This window comes from Peromyscus eremicus, chromosome 1 (assembly GCF_949786415.1).
Source record: "Peromyscus eremicus chromosome 1, PerEre_H2_v1, whole genome shotgun sequence".
NCBI lineage: Eukaryota > Metazoa > Chordata > Mammalia > Rodentia > Cricetidae > Peromyscus > Peromyscus eremicus.
In genome coordinates this window covers 21,665,438-21,689,397 of record NC_081416.1, presented here as the reverse complement: position 1 = coordinate 21,689,397, position 23,960 = coordinate 21,665,438, and the positions used below count along the sequence as shown (strand labels likewise).

At 39.5% G+C, this 23,960-nt stretch overlaps 1 protein-coding gene across 5 annotated transcripts in view; it reads left to right on the top strand.

Moving 5' to 3' along the window:
- Positions 1 to 23,960, top strand: part of Cc2d2b (coiled-coil and C2 domain containing 2B) — a 110,156-nt gene that overhangs the window by 66,166 nt on the left and 20,030 nt on the right. For 4 of the 5 annotated variants that reach the window (XM_059258240.1, XM_059258272.1, XM_059258258.1 and 1 more), the window contains 6 exons: positions 37 to 128; positions 11,124 to 11,294; positions 12,924 to 13,020; positions 13,745 to 13,854; positions 17,682 to 17,778; positions 21,754 to 21,852. In XM_059258240.1, coding sequence (XP_059114223.1) covers positions 37 to 128; positions 11,124 to 11,294; positions 12,924 to 13,020; positions 13,745 to 13,854; positions 17,682 to 17,778; positions 21,754 to 21,852 — 666 coding nt within the window. Of the gene's footprint in view, positions 1 to 36; positions 129 to 11,123; positions 11,295 to 11,951; positions 13,021 to 13,744; positions 13,855 to 17,681; positions 17,779 to 21,753; positions 21,853 to 23,960 lie in introns of those variants that run through there. The other variant, XM_059258265.1, reaches the window with a different exon arrangement.

The window sequence follows — 23,960 nt, the reverse complement described above, 5'->3', positions numbered from 1 at the left end:
CACTCCATTTCTTTCAACTTCTGGATTTTTCTTTAGGTGAGACGGTTGATAATGAAAAGAATCATCAAAGTCAGCAAATTTAACTTGTCCGATATTGTAGCTGACTATGAAGAAATTGTATCTACAAGGTACTTTAGAATTATTAAATGTGAAATTAAAGCCTTAAGCTACTATCTTCAGGATCCTCTGGTGTGGCGATATATTGTGTACCCTAATAAAATTTGCCTGAAGACCAGAAAACAGAACAAGCCACTAGATTAAACATAGACACCAGGCAGTGATGGCACACACCTTTAATCCAGATGGATCTCTGTGAGTTCAAAGCCACCCTGGACTACATGAGATTGATTCAGTCTAGGAGAGGAACAGAGCCAGGCAGTGGTGGCACACACCTTTAATCCCAGCACTAAGAAGGCTGGGTGGAGAAAAGCATATAAGGTGTGAGGAGACAGAAACTAAAGCTTTTCAGGCTGAGGAGTCCTAGAGGTAAGATGTGGCAGTGGCTTGTTCCTTTGTCTCTGTGATCTTCAGGCAAATTTTATTAGGGTACAATATATCACCACACTCTGGGTTCTCTATAGTTTACAAATATTATGTCACATGTCAAAATGCAGTGATGTGTTTATCTAAGTTGTTCTATTACCAATCAAGCCTTGGAAGTCAAATATTGGGGTGAAAACCTGACGGATCAAAGAAGCAGCAGAGGAGGAATGACCAGCTGACCTTCTCTCCACACTTCTCAGATCAAAGAGACTGTGAAATATCTAAGTCCTGCCCTACTCCTTCCTGTGAATCTTCTCTATCTGTATTCCTTGCTTCTCTATGGCTAATTCCAGTCAGCTAGTCACTGGCTCCGCCCCCCTAGTTCAAGGTTAACTTCATTAACACAGTCTCAGGGTGTCACAGTGTAATCCAATATCCCACAACATTTTCCCCTTTTAATCTAAATAAAAAGGAAAGGTTTCAACTCTACATAGTAAAGCTATATGCAATAAGAACAAGTATCAGGTATTGTCTAAATAAAAAGGAAAGGCTTTAGCTCTAACACAGTAAAACTATATATAATAAGAACAGTTGTCAAGTAAGAAGTACATTCACAATGTCCAGTCCATTTGTATTTGGTAAATATGGAGAAATTACTTATTATCTAGTCTTGATGAATCCAAAGTTTTATACCTAAATCACTTTCTATCATAACTTATATTACCAGCCAAAAATATCCTTTTAGATCTTAAGACATTTTCTTTTTTATTTAAATAAAATAGTTTTATTTATATTAAATTGCTTTAAAATGCCAGACATTTACTAGATGCTAAATAAACAGAACAGGTTGTTGGTCTAAGTCTCTGGTGATAAGAATGCAAGGTTCAGCTTGGGCTGTTTGGGAAGTAAATGGGGACCTGGTAGGACTCTCCTCCTCCATCTGCAATGCTTTATTCTGGTGCATGTCTTGGTTAGGGCAGTTAGCTCTCAGCAGGTGTAAACTGTTCCTCTGGTTTGCAAAGTTCCCCTTGCTTCTCCAAATGCTGTGTGCCTGGGACATTTTCTTAGATAAACAACTTAAGCTTGTATATATCTCAAACTTATCAACTTTAGATTTCTTTTGTAACTTTTTTCTGAATTTGGCAACAAAGAAAATTGTAACTATCATCTTCAACCCCATCAGAGACCCAAGAAGGATAAAATATTACCTAAGTAAATAGGAAGTGCAGAGCAAACAACTTCTAAAACTATAGAAATGACACAGACAGGCATCTATCTTCAGTCTACAGGCCTAGAATATCTGACAGACTTTTCTGTGAAGTAGGAATTTTGAAGGGCTGTCCTACCCTGTCTCAGCAAAGTTCATCAGTTGCCTTCTTTTGTATCCTGCTTGTCAAATTTGGACAGAATTCTGTCAGCAGTTAAGGCAAGGGCATTTCTTGCCCAGTGGCTAACTTTGCCACAATGAAAGCAAACTCCATATGGAGGTTCTTTGATGCCCATTATCCTTTTTTGAAGTAGATTGGTGCTGCCAGGAGCAGACATATCTCACTGTCATAAAAAGTCTTACGTTATTAAAACATCTTAAATGCCATATTCTGAAGATCTCTGAAGTGTTTGAAGACCACCTATCTATCTAAAATATCTGTTTAACCTTGAAAACATGTCTAACATGACTACAAATTTGATTGTTATAGATGATTAACTATTAATCTGCATTTCTTAATTATCCTAAACAGTTTATAATAATAGCTTTCAAAGACTAGAACTTTACATCACATTTTTTTTTGAGCTGAGGATCGAACCCAGGGCCTTGTGCTTGCTAGGCAAGCGCTCTACCACTGGGCTAAATCCTCAACCCCACATCACATTTTTAAATGAGCTGCATAAGTATGATACCTTAAACAAGAGTAGAAATATATATACAGTATGTTGTAACAAAAATAACCTTAAATTTGTATCAATATACAAAAATCCATACCAATGCAATTTCTTTGTGACTAGTAGTTTCTTTTTAGTAGATTCAATAAATTACCCTTTTATCCTATCATTCCTATATCCTCCTTTTTTTCCCACTAGATAGGAGAGAAAGAAGGATAGAGAAAAGAAAAAGAAGAAAGAAATCCCTTAATCCAACTTTTTTTGTTTAGTTTCCTCCATGACCATAACCAATAACAACTTGCAACTAACACCTCTAAAAATGTCAAACATACATAACCCACTGAATGACCAAAAACCACCTACCCTACCTCTCAGGAATGTGGGTATCATGTTCTTAAAATTACTTCCTGTTGTCTGGGAGTGACAGCATCTTTAGGGGACTGTGAGAAAACTGGGATAATGGTCAAGTCCTGGGAGAGCTAGCTGTATCATTTGTTGTCAAGTCTGTGTGATGAGTCAGTGCAGGGCTTACTGAAGTCCTGGCTGGAGTAGTCTGTGAGCTGGACCATCTCAGCTAGCTACTTTGAAGTTGTTCTGGATGCAGATTTTTTTGTTTGTTTTTTGAGACAGGGTTTCTCTGTGTAGTTTTGGTGCCTGCTGTGGGATGGTCTGTATGTCAAATGTGTTGCTGATTGGTCAATAAATAAATCACTGATTGGCCAGTGGCCAGGCAGGAAGTATAGGTGGGACTAACAGAGAGGAGAATTGAGAGAACAGGAAGCTGGATGAGGGAGACACTGCCAGCCGCCGTCAGGACAAGGAAGATGTAAAGTACCGGTAAGCCACAAGCCATGTGGCAAAGTATAGATTTATAGAAATGGATTAATTTAAGCTGTAAGAACAGTTAGCAAGAAGCCTGCCATGGCCATACAGTTTGTAACCAATATAAGTCTCTGTGTTTATTTGGTTGAGTCTGAGTGGCTGTGGGACTGGCGGGTGTCAGAGATTTGTCCTGACTGTGGGCCAGTCAGGAAAACTCTAGCTACAGGTGCCTGTCTTGGATCTCACTCTGTAGACCAGGCTGGCCTCAAACTCACAGAGATCTGCCTGGCTCTGCCTCCCAAGTGCTGGAATTAAAGGCATGAGCCACCACTGCCCGGCTTGGATGCAGATTTTTGAGGAAACTGCAACAGAGTCATTCTGAAAGGCTGGATCACCTGGGCTATGTTTGAAATAAAAAGCATATGTTGACTTTATAAGTCCCTTTGGACTGCATAAACAAACTGTGATATAAATCTCCATCCATGCCATATGAAAGGATGGCATGTAATAATAAGTCATGACGACTCTGTAACCAACAATATTTATCATGCCTCTTTCAGTCTCAGAGCTGTTCCCATGTCAATGGATCAGCATACACATCACCTGTCTTGTAGTTTTTCTTGGTTTCTTCCCTTATGTTTGAAGCTAAGATTTTCAAGAGGTCTTTATTAATTATGAAAAAATCCATAGCTTTTCATTTCCTATGGAAACAAAAGCAATACTTCTCCCCCAACATAACACATATTTTGGTTTCTGTTCTGAGGTCAGCACATCTTTAAAATATACAGACTGATTTAATTCAGCAGTTTTTTTCTAGTATCCAGTGTCTCTCTGCAGCTGTCATTCCTTTCTCATTAGTATTTTAAAAAATTAAAGTTATTAAAGCACAATGTATCTATTCCTGGGGGGTCTTCATTGTCCCTTTCTGTTTATTAAGCATATCTTTTAAAGTGGGATTAGATCTTTCTATAACTGCATTTCCTGTAGGATTGAGTGGTATACTTGTAATATGCTTTACGTTGTACTATGCAAAAAATTTTCATTTTACTAGAGACATATGCTAGAGCATTGTTACTCTTAACTTGTACAGATATTCTCACAATGACCATAAATTCCAGTAAATGTATAATTATAGAATCAGCCTTTTCAGAACTTAAAACAGTTGCCCATTGAAATCCTGAATATGTATGTATGGTATGGTACACATACTTTAATTTTTCCAAAGTTTTCAAAATGAAACACATCCACTTGCCAAATGTCATTACTTTGAGTACCCTTTGGGTTACTTCCTGTAGGTAGTGGAGGTTTAAATCCTCTTATTTCTAGGATAATAGGAATTGAACCTATACCTGAGAATTCAAAATTCTCCATGCCACCTAAACACCTTATTCTATCTTAGTAAGGTCAGATAACTAGAGTTTGGTTATACAAAAGATAAGTAGGATATTTCCTTATAATTTCTTTGGCTTGTTGCCAAGTGATAGGAGAATCTTTCTTCAAACCATTACTATTAACATGGTGTTTCTTATGAAAATCTAGGGCTTCTAGCATATTTCCTACCAATAACTGATTAATTTCATTATTTCTTGTGTTGGAGGGCCTGGTAGACACAATTGGGATCTGATATGTGTTATATACAAGAAACAATTTCTATTTCTGATTATTTTTTGTAATTGAATAAATAATAAAATTATTTCTGAATCGTCTAGAATAAGTTCAGTGGTTTCCATACATAAAACAACTCTCCGCATATTGAGAGTCAGTAACTATATTAAAAGGTTCTGAAAAATCTAGTAATACAATGAGAATAGCACATAATTCTCATTTCTGAACTGAGTCATAAGGGCTTTGAACCATTTTACTTATTTTTCCTGACTTATAACCTACCTTTCCTAATTTACTTGCATCAATATAGAATGTAGGGGCTCCAGAAATTGGTGTCCCCTTTATTATATGAGGGAGAATCCAATTAGTTCTTTTATAAACTGAAGTCTCTTACTTTTTGGGATATTTGTTATTAATGTCTCCCAAAAAATTACTACAAGTTCTTTGCCAGTGTTCATTTTATGCTCATAAGAGGAAATTTCAGCTTTATTAAAAGGTACCACAATTTCAGCTGGGTCTGTTCCTGCTAATTGGTGAAGTCTCAATTTTCCTTTCAGAATCAATTCAGAAATCTTTTCTATATAGTTCTTTAATTTTTTACTCTGTTTGTGTGGCAGAAATATACATTATAAGATATTATCTTCTCTCTGCATAAGAATTCCTGTGGGAGAATGTGTAGAAGGTAAAATAACCAGAATACAATCAGGCTCTGGATCCAAGCGACCCACATGTGCATCCTGTAATTTCTTTTCTACTAGAGCCAATTCTCTCTCAGTTGATAATTTTCTTGGACTATTTAAGTCCTTATCACATTGTAAGTTTTGAAATCAATGACTTAGTTCTTGAGTTGTTAATCTAATTGTGGGCCATAGCCAGTTAATATCTCCCAGCAATTTTTGAAAATCATAAAGAGTTTGTAGTTGATCTCTCCTGATTTGTGTGTCTGACTTTCTGTCACTGAATTGTCTATCTTATACCCTATGTAATTAATAGAATCTTCTCTGTATTTTTTCAGGAGCAATTTGTAATCCCCAATAAGGCAAACTTCTCTTTACTTCATCCAACATTTTTCCTAAGGTATTCATGTCTCAGATATCATCCATATAATGATAAATTACAGATTGAGAAAACTTTATGAATTATTTCTAACAGCTATTGTATAAAACATTGACACAAAGTGGCAAGACCCTCCATTGGTATCTTCTAACAGGTTGAGAATTATTATAATAATTCTGTGGGCACCATGAAGGCAAATTTTTCTCTATCCTGTTCTTGTAAAGGTATAGTTAAAAAAAGCAGTCTTTTAAATCAGTCACTATAATAGACCATCCCTTAGGTAATAAGGAAGGCAATGGAATTCCAGGCTGTAGAGCCCATTGGCTGGATTACCTTATTTACAGCTCTCAGATCTGTTACCATTACTCTTCATTTTCCAGATTCTTTTTAATGAAAAATATAGGAGAATTCAAAGGACTGGTAGAATCTTCAATATTTAGACCATTTAGCTGCTCCTGGACCAGATGTTCTAGTGTCTGTAATATTTCTGATGTCAAAAGCCGTTGTTCCACCCAGACAGGTTTGTCAGTTAACCATTTTAAAGGTAGAGCTCTTGGTATCTTTGAAGACCAACAGCTGTTGTGTCCTGCTTATGTACAACCTGAATTGTCAGTTACTATTCTTGATAATACCTTTTAATATTTCCCTCAGGATCATTCTTTATTTTATAGTTTGTTTCTGAGATTAGAAGAATGTTAATCTGTGTTTTCCATTGCTGTGACAAATCAAATCCCCATAAATTTATTGCTATGTTATCCACATATGGCTTTAATTTTCCTATTTGTCTTTCTGGACCTATACACTCAACCTACTTTGTACTTTATTTTACCTGAGATAAAGTTCCAATCCCTAGAAGCTGAATATTTACTTCCTGAAGAGGCCAATCAGGATGCCAAGATTTTGGTGAAATTATTGTTAACCTCAGCACTTGTGTTTACCAAACCTTCAATTACAATGCATTTATTTGTATTTTTAGCTCAGTTTTTGATAATTTATAGAAGTTTGACAAAATACTTATATTATGGTCTTTCCTGAATTTTTTGTTTTATCTAATGAAGTTGTCTGTAATCCAGAGCAGTATGGTTTTGAAACAACAGGCATTAAGTTTTCTAATTGCTCTGTGGATGAGTTTATCCAATTCTGACAGGGAACAATTGAACCAAATTTGATATTGGGGCCTATGAGAGGCACCTCAGTGCATTTCCCAGTGGCAAAGGGTTACCTTCTTGTCCCTTGTTGATCAGCATTCATTAATCCAATGCCAGCCTTTGCCACACCTTCTGCACACTCCAGAAGGCTGGGGCCTTCTATTTGGATTATCTCTAAAAAAAAAAAAAGAAAAAAATTGTTTCTATGAATGCCTGCCTACAATCCTTTTTCAGATTACCATGTTTATCACAATTAAAACATCTGACATTTTGATTTTTCTTAAAATTTTTAGAAGTCATGTCTCCTATCCAAGTAACATCATAAGCGTGAAATCCAACATCAGCTGTATTTCTAATCCATTCATCTATTGGTGCTAATCTTGCCTTTAAAGGCCTCATCACCCTTATGCATTATGAATTAGCATTTTTAAAAGCCAAAGATTCAGTTAATATTTTTCTAACTTCTGGATCTGATACTATTCTATTTCTAGCTCAAGTCAATCTTTGTAAAAAAAAAAATCAGTAAATGTTTCTTTTGGGCCTTGTGTAATTTTAGTAAATGACTCAGTCCTCTTTCTTGATTCTTCAGCCTTGTCCTAAGCATTCAAAGCTGCTGACATAGGGCTAAGGCATGATTATCAAATCCAAACTGTTTTTGCAAATCAGCATACTGACCTTCACCAAGAAACTGATCTTGGGAATGTCCATACTTCTAGCCCTATTTCATTGCTCTATGGCCCTAGCTTCCTCTTTCCACCGTTTTCACCATTGTAACTGAGGACCAGCTTCCAATATTGCTGTAGCTAAATCTTTCCAGTCTTGGGGGATAATTCTGTTCTGAGTTGCTGAATGTATACCCTATGAAATGACTGCTTCCTTAAATCTCCTCAAATCCAACATTTCTATAGGATTTCATTCAACTTCTGCATAACCTTGGGGGTACCTATTGTTTCCTGGTCATTCTTGGATAGTAACTGGATAAACTGAGGTTGGATTTCTAATAACCTTGGGTTGCCCCTCTTCAGTTTCATTATGCAGTGGTATGGTAGGTCTTCATTTAAATTCCTCTGCCTGTGTCTGAAGATTTTTTCTTATTTTCATTAGTAGGTCTTTCTAGGGCTTGTATCTTATCAATAATAAGTCTTTCTAAGGCTTGTATCTTATCAGTCAATTTTTCATATTGGCACAGTTATCAAATCACTTTTTAAAGGATAAAACATGAATTACCAAACTGATAGTAATTATAATTGACATTATGTCAATCCCAGCTAAGTCAGTTATCCCTTCATTTAATTTTTTCATTTTCAAGTCATCCATTGTGGCATATACAGAGTCCTAATTCCCTGCATTGTGATATTTCCCATTCTTAATGGGGGAGAGAATCAGTATCACTTAACTCCATTCTTAAGCACTTCCCAGGTGTCTCACCAATTCTGCTGACTTTTCTGTTTGTCCACAACAGCGGCGGTGGTGATGGTGGAGCTGTGCAGGGCAGCCAGATGCAGCAGTGGCACTTGGGGCTAGGGGATGGGGGAAAATGTGCAGCAGGGTGTCCAGGCAGCAGGCTGGCATGGTGGACTCTGGGGGCTTGGGGAGCAGCGGGAGGTAAGGGCATGCCAGGAGAGGGCGCGAGTGCGGCCATGATGACAGAGCTGGTGGCAGGTGGCTGCAGCTGCAGCTGTGTGAAGGAATGGAGTGACCAGTGTGCACATGTGGAGGAAGCAGCAGCAGCCCAAGCGGATGTTGTAGAGCAAATGGGAATTGTGTGGCAGGTCTGTGAGGCATCCACCTGCAGAGCTGAAGCCAGGCAACTGTGACAGGAAAAGCCAGACCTATGGGGAGGGATTGGGTATGGTGGTGGTGATGGGAGGAGCCACCTGAGCAGTGGCTATGGTGGTGGGGAGAAGTGGTGGCTTGCTGTGCATTGGACGCTAGATGATGTGTTTATTTAAGTTCTATTACCAATAAAGACTCAGGAGTCAAATATTGGGGTGAAAACCTAGTAGATCAAAGACGTGTCAGAGGACCCACCAGCTGACCTCTCCACACTTCTCAGATTAAAGAGACTACAAAATCTCTAAGTCTGTCCTTACTACTACCTTCTTTATCCATATTCCTGGCTTCTCTATGGCTCATTCAGGTCAGCTAGTCACTGGATCCACCCCCTGACTCAAGGTTAACTTTATTAATACAGTCTCGGGGTGTTGTAGTATGATCAATTATCCCACAACACTACAGTTTCAGAGTGCAGAGTAAGGTTTGAGGACAGAACGTATTTGGTCCCTTTAGGTCATCTACCTGACATCATAGCAGTTGTCCAGTACTTTAGAGGAGGTTGGCTTCTCTCTCCTTTTGTGTGGTCTAGGACAAGACAGAAAAAGAAGAGAACATCTCTGTCCTGTTTCTTTTGTTGTTCTGAGGTTTTCTTGCAAGACTGCTACTGGATGAACCATTGTCAGTAGCAACAGCAATAAGCCCATCATCTCCCTCGGCAAACCCGAGACTCCTCAGTGTTTCTTTTCCATCTGATTAGCAGCTGCACCTGAATCGACTGAAGTTTTAACTACTGTCTGCAGCCCCACAGTCTGTGTCCTGCTGCTCAGGCCACAGCCTGGCTGGATTTCCAGTCCCACTGGTACTGGTTCTGCCACTTCCACCGAGTCTCTATCATTCTGTTGGCCAATAAGGACTTGGGAGTCAGATGTTGTGGTGAAAGCGGCTGTGGGGTGGATGGTCTTTCTGTACGCTGTGAATATGTGTTGCTACCATGGGTTAATAAAGAAGCTGCTATGGCCTATTGCTCAGGCTTATAACTAACTAGCTCTTAAAATTAACCCATAATTCTTGTCTATGTACCACGTGGCTTGGTACCTTTTCTCAGTCCAGCACTCTCATCTTACTTCCTCTGCATCTGGCTGGCGACCCCATCTCTCCTTTCCTCTTTCCAGCATTCTCCTAGCCTGGTCACCCCGCCTACACTTCCTGCCTGGCTACTGGCCAATCAGTGTTTTATTAAACCAACAGGAGTGACAAATCTTTACAGTGTACAAGAGGATTATTCCACAGCATTTCCCCTTTTCTGTTTTTCAGAACAAAAACCCTGAATCTAATCTCCTTTGTTTAGCTTTTTTCCTGACCATTATCCATAACAATTTGTAACCAACATTCTAAACAAAGACAAACATCCATAATCCATTTTTAAAGCTGCTAGCTCAGAGAGGCTGAAAAGCAACCAGACCACCCTCCTTTTTGGCTGGAGAACCAGCAACAGAGCGTCTCTCCAACTCTCTCAAACCAAAAAAGACTGGGAAACTCCCAAGTTCCTACCTACTCCCTCCTGTGTGTCTCTTTATCTTTCTTCCTGGCTCTTCTGTGCTCTGTAAGGCTAATTCCTGTCAACTAGTTGCTGGTTCCACCCTCTGGTCCAAGGTTAATTTTATTAACACATTCTCAGGGTTTCACAGTGCAATCAAATATCTCAACATCTCAGTGGTGCCAGGGCCCTGAGCTGCACAGGGGCAAGTGGTGGAGCCTTTGCTGGGTTATCCCCATTCTCCAGCACCCATTGTGAAGGCCAAGGGGAGAGTCAGGAGTGGGTCTGATCCCCTCCAGAGGCTACATGCAAATTCTCAGCATCACCAGTAATGGTCTGACTGCTGTGGGATACTGAAATCCACTGTCTTGTATTTTCAGACCTTGAACAGAAACTGCCATGACTATCAAACTGTAATTCTGTGGATTTAGGTTGTCAGCATGGGCAAATAACTGATTCAAAGCAGTGGAGAATATGGGATATTCAGTCATTTTTGAGAAAGTGCTTGCTTTTAAAAGTAATAATAATCATGGTGAAAGATTTTTATAGCTTCATCTTGCTGCTATAAAACTTTGGAGTGTGTAACCAAAGAGCTGGAGCAATTATATCCCCACCCAGCCTCAGGGGACCTAGCACCACTTCCTTTCTAAGCTCAGGAAGTAATTTCTACTTTGGGTTGAAAGAGCTCTGTCCGCTTCCATAATGGGCACAGTGTGGTTCAGAATAGTGGACTTATTAGCAATTGTCGTAAACACTAGTGTATTTAAAACGGTGTTATTCCGTGTATATGGAGCTGATCACTTTTTACTCCTTAGCCAGTTGACAGATGCGATTTGTAAGTTCATTGAACCACGAAGGAAGTTAAAGCCTCAGCGGAAAGAAAGAAGAAAGGTCACAGCACAGACTGTCTCTGATGGAGATATCAAGATTCTGGTCAGAATCCTGAGGGCCTACAACATTCCTACCAGAAAAAAAATATCTCATAGGTAAAGTGACAGGCTCCAATGTCTGCAGTTGCCAAAGATCTCTCTTACATATGCTAAACATCCTCATTACTTCATCTGTGAAACTTTGTATTTCATTAATGTTTCAGGGTATAATGCCTGGAGGTGTGTAGCACAGTGATGGAGCACCTGCCTGGTACATGCAATGCTGTGGGTGTAATGTCTAACACACACACACACACACACACACACACACACACACACACACACACCCATACATACAAATCACATGCATAAAATGAATAAACTTTCAACCCCTCATTTGGATAGTCAAACCTATTCTCGATGTCACGTAGTAAAAGTTTCTGTAGTAGCTCAGAGGTGGAGTGTTTGCATAACGTGCTCAAAGCCCTGGCCCAAAACAAACTGCCCAAACCAAACAAATAGATTTCAGGGGTGTGAGACTCCCAAAGTAACCTCAGTGTATGCCTTGGAGGCACTTGCCACCCAAGCATCTTCCGTGTCACCAAGTGAGTTCTTCTCGTTCCTGATCCCTACTGTGAGTTTTAGAAGTTTCTGCTGCTAACCGTTTCATTCACTGTCACAGCGGTGTGCCCTCAGTGTCAGAATCAGAAAGATGGGAAAAGCAGATGGGACATGCATTTTGTTTCAGGGAGTCTTCAAATGTGGAAAGGTTCGTGTGGTCAGAGTCAGTACAGCTACAGCCTGTTCTGCTTAGGGTCTGTAGGTAACTCCACCAAAGTGGGATTTCACCTCTCTTTCCTGTATGCACCAAGTACATTTTACTTATATTTTTGGGGACCAAAATAGACATTACCTACTAAAGGCTGGCCAAATGTTGGCCTTGTGAATATTGAGTACCAATTTCATTACATGTATCCTGGATATTTAGGGTCAGGGATGACTGATAAATATAAATATTACTACCCAAATGTCCTAGGAATAGCAGGTATTTCCTCTTCCATGTTTATCATATATGGTCTCTGCTTACTTTTTTTTTTCATCTTAGTACAACTCATGGACTCTATCTGTGAAAAACAGACGTTTTTCTTACTGGCTGTTAATTTATATTTAAAATCTTTTAGAGGTTTTTACTTTGTTTTACAAACTACAACCTTATTCCTTGACACGGCTAATTATTTTCACAACCAATGCACATCTTAGTGGCTGTTTGTGAAGAAAGGACATAAAATTTCTGTCATTTTCTATAGCCATCATCCTGCAGAAGAAAATATTCTAACACCAAAAGAGAGTAGGAAGGCTCTATTCCCCAAATATCACTTAGCTCACTGTTCCCTTGGTGCTGAAAACCAGTGATCATGTTACCACAGACTAGATCAAGCTTGTACTTCAGTGGTTAGGAGCCAGCCACTCCACCAGAGCAGTGATGATCGCCAACGTGATGAGACCAAAAAGAAAAGAAAAAAACAAACCACAAAAAATCCTTCTCTAAGATCCAGAGTAATCCTCATGCTTACCAACACTAATATTTTTTGTTTTGTTTGTTTTTTGAGACAGGGTTTCTCTGTGTAGCCCTGGCTGACCTGGAACTCCCTGTAGACTAGACTGGCCTCCAACTCACAGAGATCAGCCTGCCTCTGCTTCACCAACACTAATGTTAAAACTGTCTCGATGTTGTTTTTCCTGAAGAACTTTGGATACGCTTACTTACTCGAGGTCATCCATGTCTTACCGCAGACATCAAGAAGCAATCAAGTGCGTAGCCTCGAATGACTTCTTAAATGAGGTACTTAACATCTTATAAAGCTCAGTATTGGCTGATTGCTCTCAGTTGCACCTGGGTCTCAACTAGTCTCTTCATATCTACATTACTCAGATTCCAGTTATTTTCCATTAACAAAATAAAGGTATTATTTATTAATGCAATTCATATTATCTCGTTCTCTGCTCTCAGGCCCTGTAGAACAAGGCATAAGCTCCTGACTCACACACAGAATCTTTGATAGTCTATCTCTTTTTCTGCCAGCCATTCTCATGTCTGTCCACTGCACAGCCATGTTGTCTTGGCTTCCAGTAGTTGTTCCCTTGGCTGGGAATGGCTTCCACCCATCTCCATTGGCTTAGCCAGATAAGCACAGCAATGTTTCAAAGCCTGAGCTCAAGCCGGATTTTCTTTGTGATGTTCATCTGGTCCTCACCCCAGAAACACACCCATACCCTTTCCTGAAACACACAGCTGCAAGCTGGTTCTCTTGCTGGATTGCTCACATTTCACGGTACTTACTTGCTTGCCTGTTTATTTTTCCCTGGCAAACTTTCAAATCTTTAAGGAAAAAATCTATTTGCCTTTGGATCTTTGAAGAGTGCCTGACATAAAATAAGACTAATAGTTGTTCATTAAATTAATGACTAAACAAGGAAACCAGTTGCCAAATAATCTCTTAACTTTTTGCTTTTCTCCATCATGTAAGATATTGCAAAAATCCAGTAGTGTTTACTCTGCATTTCAGTATACTGTGCACCCTTTCATAGAAGTTTCTTTTCAACACACTGTATATCAAACCAATACTGCGAGTGGATTCCATCCATGCTGGAATGAAGAAATCAAAGTAGATTTTATGTAAGTTGGAGTCCATTTTCCTGCAGTTCCTAGTCAGAGTAATTCTATGGTGTGGAAGCATGTTCATGTATGCTTGAGTGAGTGTATATGTAGAGTTAGTACCATCCACCTTATTCCTGGGAGGGGGTTGTGTGAGGCTTTTTTTAGGGAGGCACAAACAGATGTCTGACCATCCCAGATAGGGAACCAATGACAGATAGGGACCAAAGAAATAATTCTACAAAAATCCAACTTTGCAAACCAATGAGTGTATTGTAGCTGCCAACATGAGTACAGATGAGGGCTTACGTACAGAAGCATGGATGACTCAAAGGCAGCTGCATCACTAGGAAACACACCCCAGCCTGGATGCCAAATCAAGAAAACAGAAGTCCTAGAGTGCTCTGCAGAACCTGCAGGTAGCTTGATGGGTCAGAGTCTGCTCTTCTCATCAGTCCTTACTGCTTATATAACTTCAGAGATGGGACTTGTGAATCTAATATGTTTCAGGGACTTTCTGAAATTTGTGAGTTGTTTACTTCATGAGTCTTAAGCAGCCTCCCTCTGGGATAGAAATGTTTCAATTTCAAGGATATCACTATAGAACACAGGGTATCTCATTGTCCTAGTACTCACCAGCCCTTATCAGTGAATTGATACTGTTATAGAAAGGTGGAGCAGGCTGGGCTTGTAGAAGTGGGTTTCTCTATTGAGCTATGTGAAGAGACCTCAAGACCCACACCAGATACTGCATAGGTTCTATATTCCCAGATTCCAGAATTGTGAGAGAACAGTCTGTTCTTTACAAGTTACCTTGTCTCAGGTGTTCTACAATTGCATAATAGACTGACAGTTTCACCCCTTTATTTGAACTTCTGTATAATCTTCTGTTGAGTGAAAACACTATGATTACTTAACCCTTTCTTGTCTTCACACACACACACACACACACACACACACACACACACACACTTATATTTTTGCCTTTGCAAACAGCGCTGTTCTGTACATTCCTGAACTTGTCTTCTGAAGCACATGGGTTTGAGTTAGTGACTCTCAATTTTTGTGCATTGTAGTCCCCTAGACAGCTTCTTAAACATAGATGTCTGGGCCCACCTTCTTGTTTCTAAGTTTGTAGGTTTAGGGCAGAGACCAGTAATCCCGCATCTATCAAGATTGTGCAACATGTACATGCTTAATCAGCAGTGGATTTCCTTCCTTTAAAACTTCTAGTGACTTATATTAATGTTTTAGACTACTACATTTTGTCAAGAATGAGTAAAACCACATTACTCAAAAGACTCCTGCATGTAAAAGGCATTTTAATGAAAGTTAATAAGTCAGATTTCAACTCCCAGAAGAAATGTGTCCCCATATTTCTGCTTGCTTCAAAGAAGGAAAAATGAATTTGGGCTCAAATAATCTCATAACTAAGTGTGTTTAGAAGCAGCCTACACAGAACCCAATAAAAATAGGCCAAACTCCATGTCTACTTTCTCTGATATCTCTGTGTTTTACTGCTGGGCACATGTTTACTGTTTACTTCATGATCAAGTGTCCATAGCTGCTAAATACCTAAACATTTTTCAAATAACATAATTTTATTTCAAATAATAATAATATTTTATTCAATTTTGGGAAAATTGAATTTCTATTCCTAAATGTAAGATCATTATCTATGAATCTTTTATATAATTTCATAGTCCATATGACATGATAATCATTGTATATGATTATTTATATGATTCGATATTATTTATATGTTTTATCTGGTTCCCATGTTAACATATAGCCTCTTCCAACAAATGCTAAGGAAATGCAGAAGAACTGACATAACGCTGTACATGCTCTCTATGGTAACATTGTGCATGCTTTGTGGGCTTTCTTACCCAAGATTCCTCTCTCAAAGTGAAAGCTACCAGACACTGACCAGGATGTGTGAGAGAAATGCGGAGAAGGAGGGAGAAGGAGCAGGATGGGTGGGAAACAATGAAAAGAAAATGTATTTGCTGGAAAAGTTTGTAAAGGAAGGTAGATGATCATGTGTGCTTGAAAATACTTGGATTATTAATTCGTTTGTTTGTTTGTTTAGACAGTTTCTTGCCATGTAGCCCAGATTGGCCTAGATTTCACTATATAGATGAGGCTGGCCTTGAACTCCTATTCCTGCTGCTTGAGCATTCCAAGTGCTTGTATTATAGTCATGTGCCAGTGTTCCTAGACGGATATACTACATTAAAGTAATTTGATTAGGAGAACATAAAAAGATCAGTAAGGAAAATAAATTTGTCAGTAAACTAAAGGGGAGACTGTAGATGCTGGTTCTGACGGTGAGATAAGCCAAAAATGCAGTGGGAACCAGACAGTCAGCTAAGGATCCAACTATTACTTTTTGTTGTCTGTGATAGAAAATTCTGACCCAACTCCTTGTTCCCTGTGACATTCTAGTGATTAAAAACTATATGCAGGACCATAGAGTGCTTCAGTATTTGCAGTCTACATGAGGCTCTGGGTTCAATTCCTAGTATTTGAAAGGAAAAAAAAACCTATATGCAAGTGTAACATATAGTGCCAGCACATAAAGAATAATTAGTGAGCTCTACTTTGGAGGAGGAATTGCAGCAAAATTTGAGGTGAATTTGAATATACTATATAACGTAAGGTAGTGCAAAGGACTTGGTAATTTAAGGTGTACCAAATGGGCAAATTGAAAAGTGTTTCGAAGATATTCTTGTCCTTAATTGTGCTAGTAGAGTGCTGTAAAGATACATAGCCTCCCCTGCCTTGGCCTAGGCATTCTTACCATGAAATGAAACCCTAGAGGAACAAAGTAGGAGAATTAGCTTATTTTATTTCTTGGAAATATAAGGAGTATTCAATTTAAAATTGTCAAGGAACTCAGCCAGTGTTTTTCGGTGGTCACTGCTGCACCTATTATCAGAAAAGTATGGGCATTATTCGTTGAAGTAGTACTTCCTTCATTTAAAAGAAAAAAAGAGAAAGCTTTAATAATGTCAGTAGCAGTGGCAATTGTATGGTAAAAAGTGAAAATATTACCAGGCAAGGGCTGGACTGCTAGCCACTCAGAAGCCAGTAGTTGGAACCTCAGGGTTGTGGGCATCCTGGGATGGGGGAGCTGTCATCCTCAAAGCTCTATCTTGGGGACAGAGGTACAAAGGGCTCTTGAAGGTGGGGAAAGGAGTAGAGTGAGACCAGGAGCAGGAAGGCTACATGCTGGGCAGAGCCATCATCAACCAGGGCAAGCATTTCCTTTTTATCTGCTGCCAGGACATCTCAGTTGACCTGGACCTCCTGGAACTAATTCCTGAATTTCTTCAGTGAGGCATACTACCTTTCTACAAGTTAAATCCCACAGCAATGCCCATGTTTTGTATTAGTTGTTGCACAGAACTGGACTAAAGAAGGGTGGTACACACTCTGGTGTAATGTGGTGATCACTAGCTGGTCTGGGAATTGTTAACTCCAAAGATGGACTGTCTGTCTGGAGTCTTGGTCATTTCGATGAGTCTTCTCTTTAGGATTCACAGTGCCAAGCATTGTCTTTCTCTGCCTAGCTCATTTCCCTTAACATGATCTCCAGCTGGACCCATGCTGCTGTCTATTTTTATTTTCATCTTAAGAGAAATGTAAGGTAGATTATAATACACACATTAGTTTTAATGAATAGTAGAAGCCAGGCTTCAAGGCATATAGCTTTTTCCAAGTTTAAACTTTACAAAGGAAAAGATCATAGTCAATTTATTATACTTTATCAATTACATGCTTAGAAAATAAGTGGATTTTGAAAAAAAGCCTTAAACATTCAAATGTGCTTTTCTTGTTTTCAGATCACCAGGACATGATTACAGCTTCTCTAGTTTATCAAAAATAAAAGATAATATTCATATCAATGTTTTTGATGAAGTGGTCATTGAAAAACATGAGGTAATATAGGAAAATGTCTGGTTAATGTTGAAATAATTATGAGGTCAAACTGAATGAGATCTTGAAACATGTTTGTGAACTTATTTTGTTGTCTGTTTCTGCGACAGGGGCTCATTGTGCAGCCTAGGCTGGCCTGAAGTCACTGTGTGTCCCTGGCTGGTCTTGAACTTGTAGCAGTGCTATTATGAGTATATGCCATCAAATGTAATTTGCTTTTAATGTGATATATGTAATATTTTCTTAAAAGGGTTTGAGTCAGTGTGCAATAAAGTTAGACACATGACAAACCACTCTAAATATAACAAATCATAGTAGCCTATAAGGAGAAGGATGGTGACCAGGCCGGGACTTGGGAGAAGCAGATGCTTATGACTCAACATTACATTTAAATATGAACTTTTTAGTAGTAAATACAGAAAGATTGGCATAAAACCTCAGATATTTTTTATTTTCTGATCAAAGAAAACATACCACTTCACACAAGACACCAAATTGTTTTAGGACCAGAATTTTGTTATGTTTGTTATAATTTTTAAAATTAAGGACTGCCTTCCCAGTACATTAGTGAAAAGTCTTAACCCAAAGCCTAGCACCACAACAAGCTCTCTAGTAAGTGTTAGTTTCCTTTCTCTTAGCTTGACATGAAAAATGTAAGATGTGTGTCCACCATAGCTGCCGTCTCTGGGTAGGCAGGTTAAATGCTTTTGTATAAATGGCTTTAAAATCATTGGAACAGTTACTAGGGTTAAGGTCCACCCTGCTCACTGTCTGAGAGCCAGTATTCGGTAGATGGGAGATGGTAGAAAGGAATCAGGATTACTCAAGAGCCTTCCTCACCTCAGAGTTCATTCTTGAGGCACTCAGGTATGCAGAGGGCTTTATCAGGAAGGAAAGGATACATAGAAGCACTCTGCTGAGGACAACACCCTGAAGAACTGGCCCTGTTACCACAGTTTGTTGAAAGGATAGATGATTTTGTCTGGGGGAATGGAGGCTCTAGGTCAGAGAGGATGGATGAGACCTTGCAGTGTAGAGCTCAGGATTGGATCATCAGAAAAAAAATCTTAGCAACAGTGTCTTTAAGCCAGCTTTCCAAGAGTGAAAAAACATTCGTATTAAAACTTTAGCCGGGTGGTGGTAGCACATGCCTTTAATCCCAGCACTCAGGAGGCAGAAACAGAAGAATCTCTGTGAGTTCGAGGCCAGCCTGGTCTACAGAGTGAGATCCAGGAAAGGCACAAAGCTACACAGAGAAACCCTGTCTTGGGGAAAAAAAAAAAAAAAAAAAAACAACTTTAAATGAATTCTTAATAAAGGCTGAGGGTAAGGTCTTAAATGGCCATTTGTTGATGGCTTACATCCAAGGATTTACACTGAGTACTTTTCTGATTCTATCTCAGAGACTGGTTTAACAAATGGGAATAAGTTGATTGACACTGAACTCTTATAAGCGCTTTGCCTTGTTATGGGTTCAATCTACATGTGTCATGTGTTAAGATGTGCTTGGGACAATGTTGGCACTCTAGTTAGAAGAGGAAACTGTCCATATTGGTCTTTCCTCATGGACTGCATTGTAGGTAACTGTAGACGAAACATTCCATTTTCCCATAAAAGATTAGAACGAGTGACAAGCATCTATTTGAAAGACAGTTTGGGTTTATTATTGATCACTATTCTGTTCACAAATGCCACTTTTCCTCTTTTCTCCTATGTTTTTTCTTCCTGTTATTAAATGTTTCTTACTCCCCATGGCTCTCCCCTTTGTTATACGTCTCACAGAAACATCCCAGATTCTCAACCCTAGAGATGGCGGAGCTGTCGTGAACTGCATTTGGAGCTGGGCTGGGAACTCCAGGCTCAGAGCTTGGGTTAACTAAAACTATAACATAAACATGATAGCCACAGAAAGAACTTAAATGAATCCAGTGTTCAGATGATGGTCTAAATACTTAGGAAAGGAAATTGGGGTGTGGGTGGGGGTGTGGAGAGAGTACAGGGGAGAGGAGAAGGATTGAAGGATGAGAAGAAAGGATTCTTTTGAAAGATTTCACATCATTAGTATATCATTATCAGTAGTCTTCTAATCTTTAATATTATACTGTTAACTACTTATCATTCCTGACTTTAAGTGCTTCTATTTTTTCTTCTGATTTTATTGTTTGTATCTGTTTTTAAAAAGATTTATGTTACTTTTTATTTATGTGTCCGTGTATATTTATGTGCATGTGTATGCAGAGGCCAGAGAGATGTCAGATCCCCTGGAGCTGGAAGTTGTAAGCAGCCTAATGTGGGTGCTGGGAATTGAACTCAGGTCCCCTGGAAGAGCAGCAAGTGCTTTTGACTACTGAGTCGTCTCATCTCACTAGCCCCTTATATCTGTTTTTTAAGACAAGATCTTAAAATGTTGTTCAGACTGTCCTAAAACTCACGATTCTTCTTCCTTAGTTCCCCAAGACGGGGAGAACAGGTATGCACCAGCACACTCAAATTCTTTGAGATCAAGGAGCTATGAAGTAAAGGGGTCGGGCTTATTTAGCTATAGCGGCTTCTAGTCACAAAGGGTCCTCGGGCAAGGTCCTGCAGCAAAGCCTGACAGCAGTTGCAAATACGTCAAAAGGACCTAAAAGCCAGGACATTTTTATAATGAAAATGTGGGCTAGGAGAGCATAAGTCATTCACAATGAACTTACACTGGCTGTAGACAAGGGTGGGAAAAGCCGAGACAGGAGGATAGTGCCTAATGAGAGAGACTTGCTTCTGCTCGGGTGGCCCTTGTCAGCAGGATGTGCAGCACGTGGTGTTGATAGGATAGAGCCATAACTCAGGCCTTGGTTCTGTTCAGCCTGTGTCTTGTTAACTGATGAACATCCCTGATTTTCCTCCTCCTCTGACCCTTGGGCTAAAATTTAGAACTTCACGGAACTTCTACCAGATTTCTCAATCTTTTTGAAAAAATTATTTGAAGTTTATACTTATTCTGTATTTTCTGTTTCATTTATTTCTGCTTGAAATTTTATTACCTTCTTCTAATGTCCTTGTGACCATGACTTCTGAATTTATTTGGGCAAATGTGTTCAATATCTGTTTATTTGTTTGTTTGATCTCTGACTCAATCCTAAGTAATAGAGCGGTTCTAAAACTATGCCCTCATCTTCAAACTGTCTTGGACTGCATATTTTCTACCTGATTTACCTACTATTTTTAATTTGCACTATTTTCTGTGTATTTTTTATTATGTATTCTTCCTTAGTCTGCAATTTTTGTATATTATGTTTTTACATTTTCAAATGTTTGAGAGGTTTCAGTGTAAACTTTCAGTTTTAAATTGTAATTGCATCATTGAGTTGTGTGAGCAATCATATCATTTACTTCCTTGTTTCCAGTTTCGTGGAGCCACTGGTCCTGATCTGTGGTGGCCCTTTAACACACCCTAATAAAAAGAGAAGGCTCCCACTGGGCAAGCTAGGTTACAAAGAAACCACATCCTAAGACAAAAAGAAAAGGATTATTTTGCAAGGATTATGTGCTGAAATGTTAGCATTTGAAAGTGTTCAACTGTCTCTTTGAGAATCTGCCTCCTCCTGACCCATCCTACCAGACACAACAGACTCCTAAACCGGTCATCTTAAAAATCAAATTCTTAGCTGGGTGTAGTGGTTCAGGGCTGTACTCCCAGCACATGGGAGGTAAAAATGTGAAGTTCAAGGTCAGTCTCAACTACATACCTGGGTTCATGGAGAGATCTTGCCTCAAAGAAATAAGGCAAAGTGAAAGAGAAGAACACCCAATGAAATAGGCATGCAAACTGCACCCAAATACACACACACACACACACACACACACACACACACACACACACACACACGGGACAGGGGAGCAAAAAAGAATAGTTTGTTAAAGCTTCCTATGAGTTTGTAAAAGTATCCATCTTATCGGAACCGTTCTTATGAGTTTAACTTAAATGTGCTTTAACAGGACCATTGTCTCAAGAGCTGCAGTGCTCACTCTTACATACAGAAGAACTGGCTGGGCTCCATCAGCTTCCCTTTCTCAGCCCTTCTGCAGCAGTCTGAGGTAACAGAAAAGTTCTTTGCTAATTATTCCAAGATGTGTTTCTGCCTAATAAAAGCACTTTCTGATGTTTTTGAGTCACAATGTGTGACTGACAGGTTACAAGGTTATTAAAATGACCCTATATTACCAAGTTGTGGGGTTTATAGTACTTACAGAGTGCAACTGTCTCTAGGAGATACCTGTAAACTTCTTCCATTTTTAAAATGTTTACTAAGACAGAAAAAAAAAAAAAAGCGCTAGTCCGAAGACAGAAAGCAAAATTCGTATTTGTATAAAGACCTTTCTAAGGCCAGACCCAGGTGCCAAGAATTTCGTCTCCTAGTCGTTTATCAGTTATACCATGATGATGAGCTCTGGCCTCTGCAAGACCCTCGGAGGCTCCGCTGTTTCGGTTCAGTAACAGCAGTGAGCCTGCATGACCAGCTAGTGTGAAACTCTAGTCTAGGCTCCCCTTTAGGCTCAGTTACTTCCTTACTGAAAGATCTTAAGCCTGGTACCTGATATCCCGGAAGCTATGCCAGACACCAAGGATTTGAAGAGTCAGAAGTGAATTTCCTGCCTTAAGTTCATTGTCTGGGGTGGGAGGGGATTAACATGTGGTGCAGTGTGGTATGCTGTAGTGTTTCTGTGGTGCTATGTGATGGAGGATTAACATTTTGGTGCAGTGGTATGCTGTAGTGTTTCAGTGGTATATGGGATAGGTCTTGTGAGTGTAAAGAGTAATAGGACCTCCCTCTGCCTGGGCCGCTGGGGCAATGGAGGTGTAGGATAAGAGGAGAAGAATGTTTCAGTAATTTGTTTGGTTTTGTTGTGGGATATTTGTACACTGTGTGAAGATATATTGCTGTGATTGGTTTAATAAAAAGCTGAATGGCCAATAGCTAGGCAGGAGGTATAGACAGGACTTCCAGGCAGAGAGAGGAAGTAGGAGGAGATAATCGAGGTGCGGAGGAGACACTAATGAGACATGGAGGGAGTTGGACATACAGAATGAAAGAAAGGTGAAAAGCTACATGGTAAAACGTAGATTAATAAAAGCAGGTTAATTTGTTATAAGAGCTAGTGGAACAAACCTAAGCTAAGGCCGGGCTTTCATAAATAATAATAAGTCTCTATGTCATTATTTGTGAGCTGGCAGCCCAAGGAAATGTCTGATTACATTTTTTCTTTCTTGTTTGACTTGCTGAAGTAAATATTTCAATGAATTCCACAAGCACTTTAGGGCATTTGAGTGAAAATGAATCACGTGTACATAACTTAGGCCTTGATTAGGCCAGGTACAGCAGAAAACCAACCATGGCTGATGTAAGTCAGGGGTCTACTCCCCTCCCCAGTAAAGAAGTCCAGACGCCAGGGGCAGCTGCTCAGGGATATTGTCAAGAACCCAAGCTATCTTTATCCTTCTGCTCCACTGCCCTCATTATGTGTTCTTTATCCTCAGAGTGGCAAACTGTTCGCTACAACTCCAGCTTCATAGCTGCGTTATGACCCGAGGCAGGGAGAAAGAGACAGCCACTCCCTGGGTCAGGGAAGGAGTTCCCCAGCCATCCAGACTTCTGCTTGCATTTTAGTTATGTGACCACAGCCCTTCTGTTATGGTACCAACAGAAACCGTTGACTTTTTTTTAAAGAAAGAGATCACAGATAATAGCTGAAAGATAGAAAGATGTTATGGGCAATCACACGAAGCCATGATGGAACATATTACTGATAGAGATCCCAGAGGTCAGAGGCACAGGGCTTCCTATAGTTGTGAGTTTCTTTAGATATCTCTCAGCCTTGGACCAGTAGTTAAAAAGTGTGGGTTTCAAAGATGAACAAATCTGGATTATAATCCTGGCTCTACTATATTCACTAGTTCTGTGATCTTTCACAAATTACAACAACTCTCGGAACCTCAAATTTAATACTTTAAGTAAAGGTAGGGGTGGTAGCTGCCTCACTGAATAGAACAATCTTCACCAGCACGTGGTACAGGGCCTTGCACATAGTAAGGGCTTGGTAAGCATCAGCTGCTGCTGCCACCATGATTCATGGCTCCCTCCTCCAACTTTCTCACTTGCATTCCTGTGCCCTGTTTCCTTACTCAGCCTTACTCAGGGCTGTTT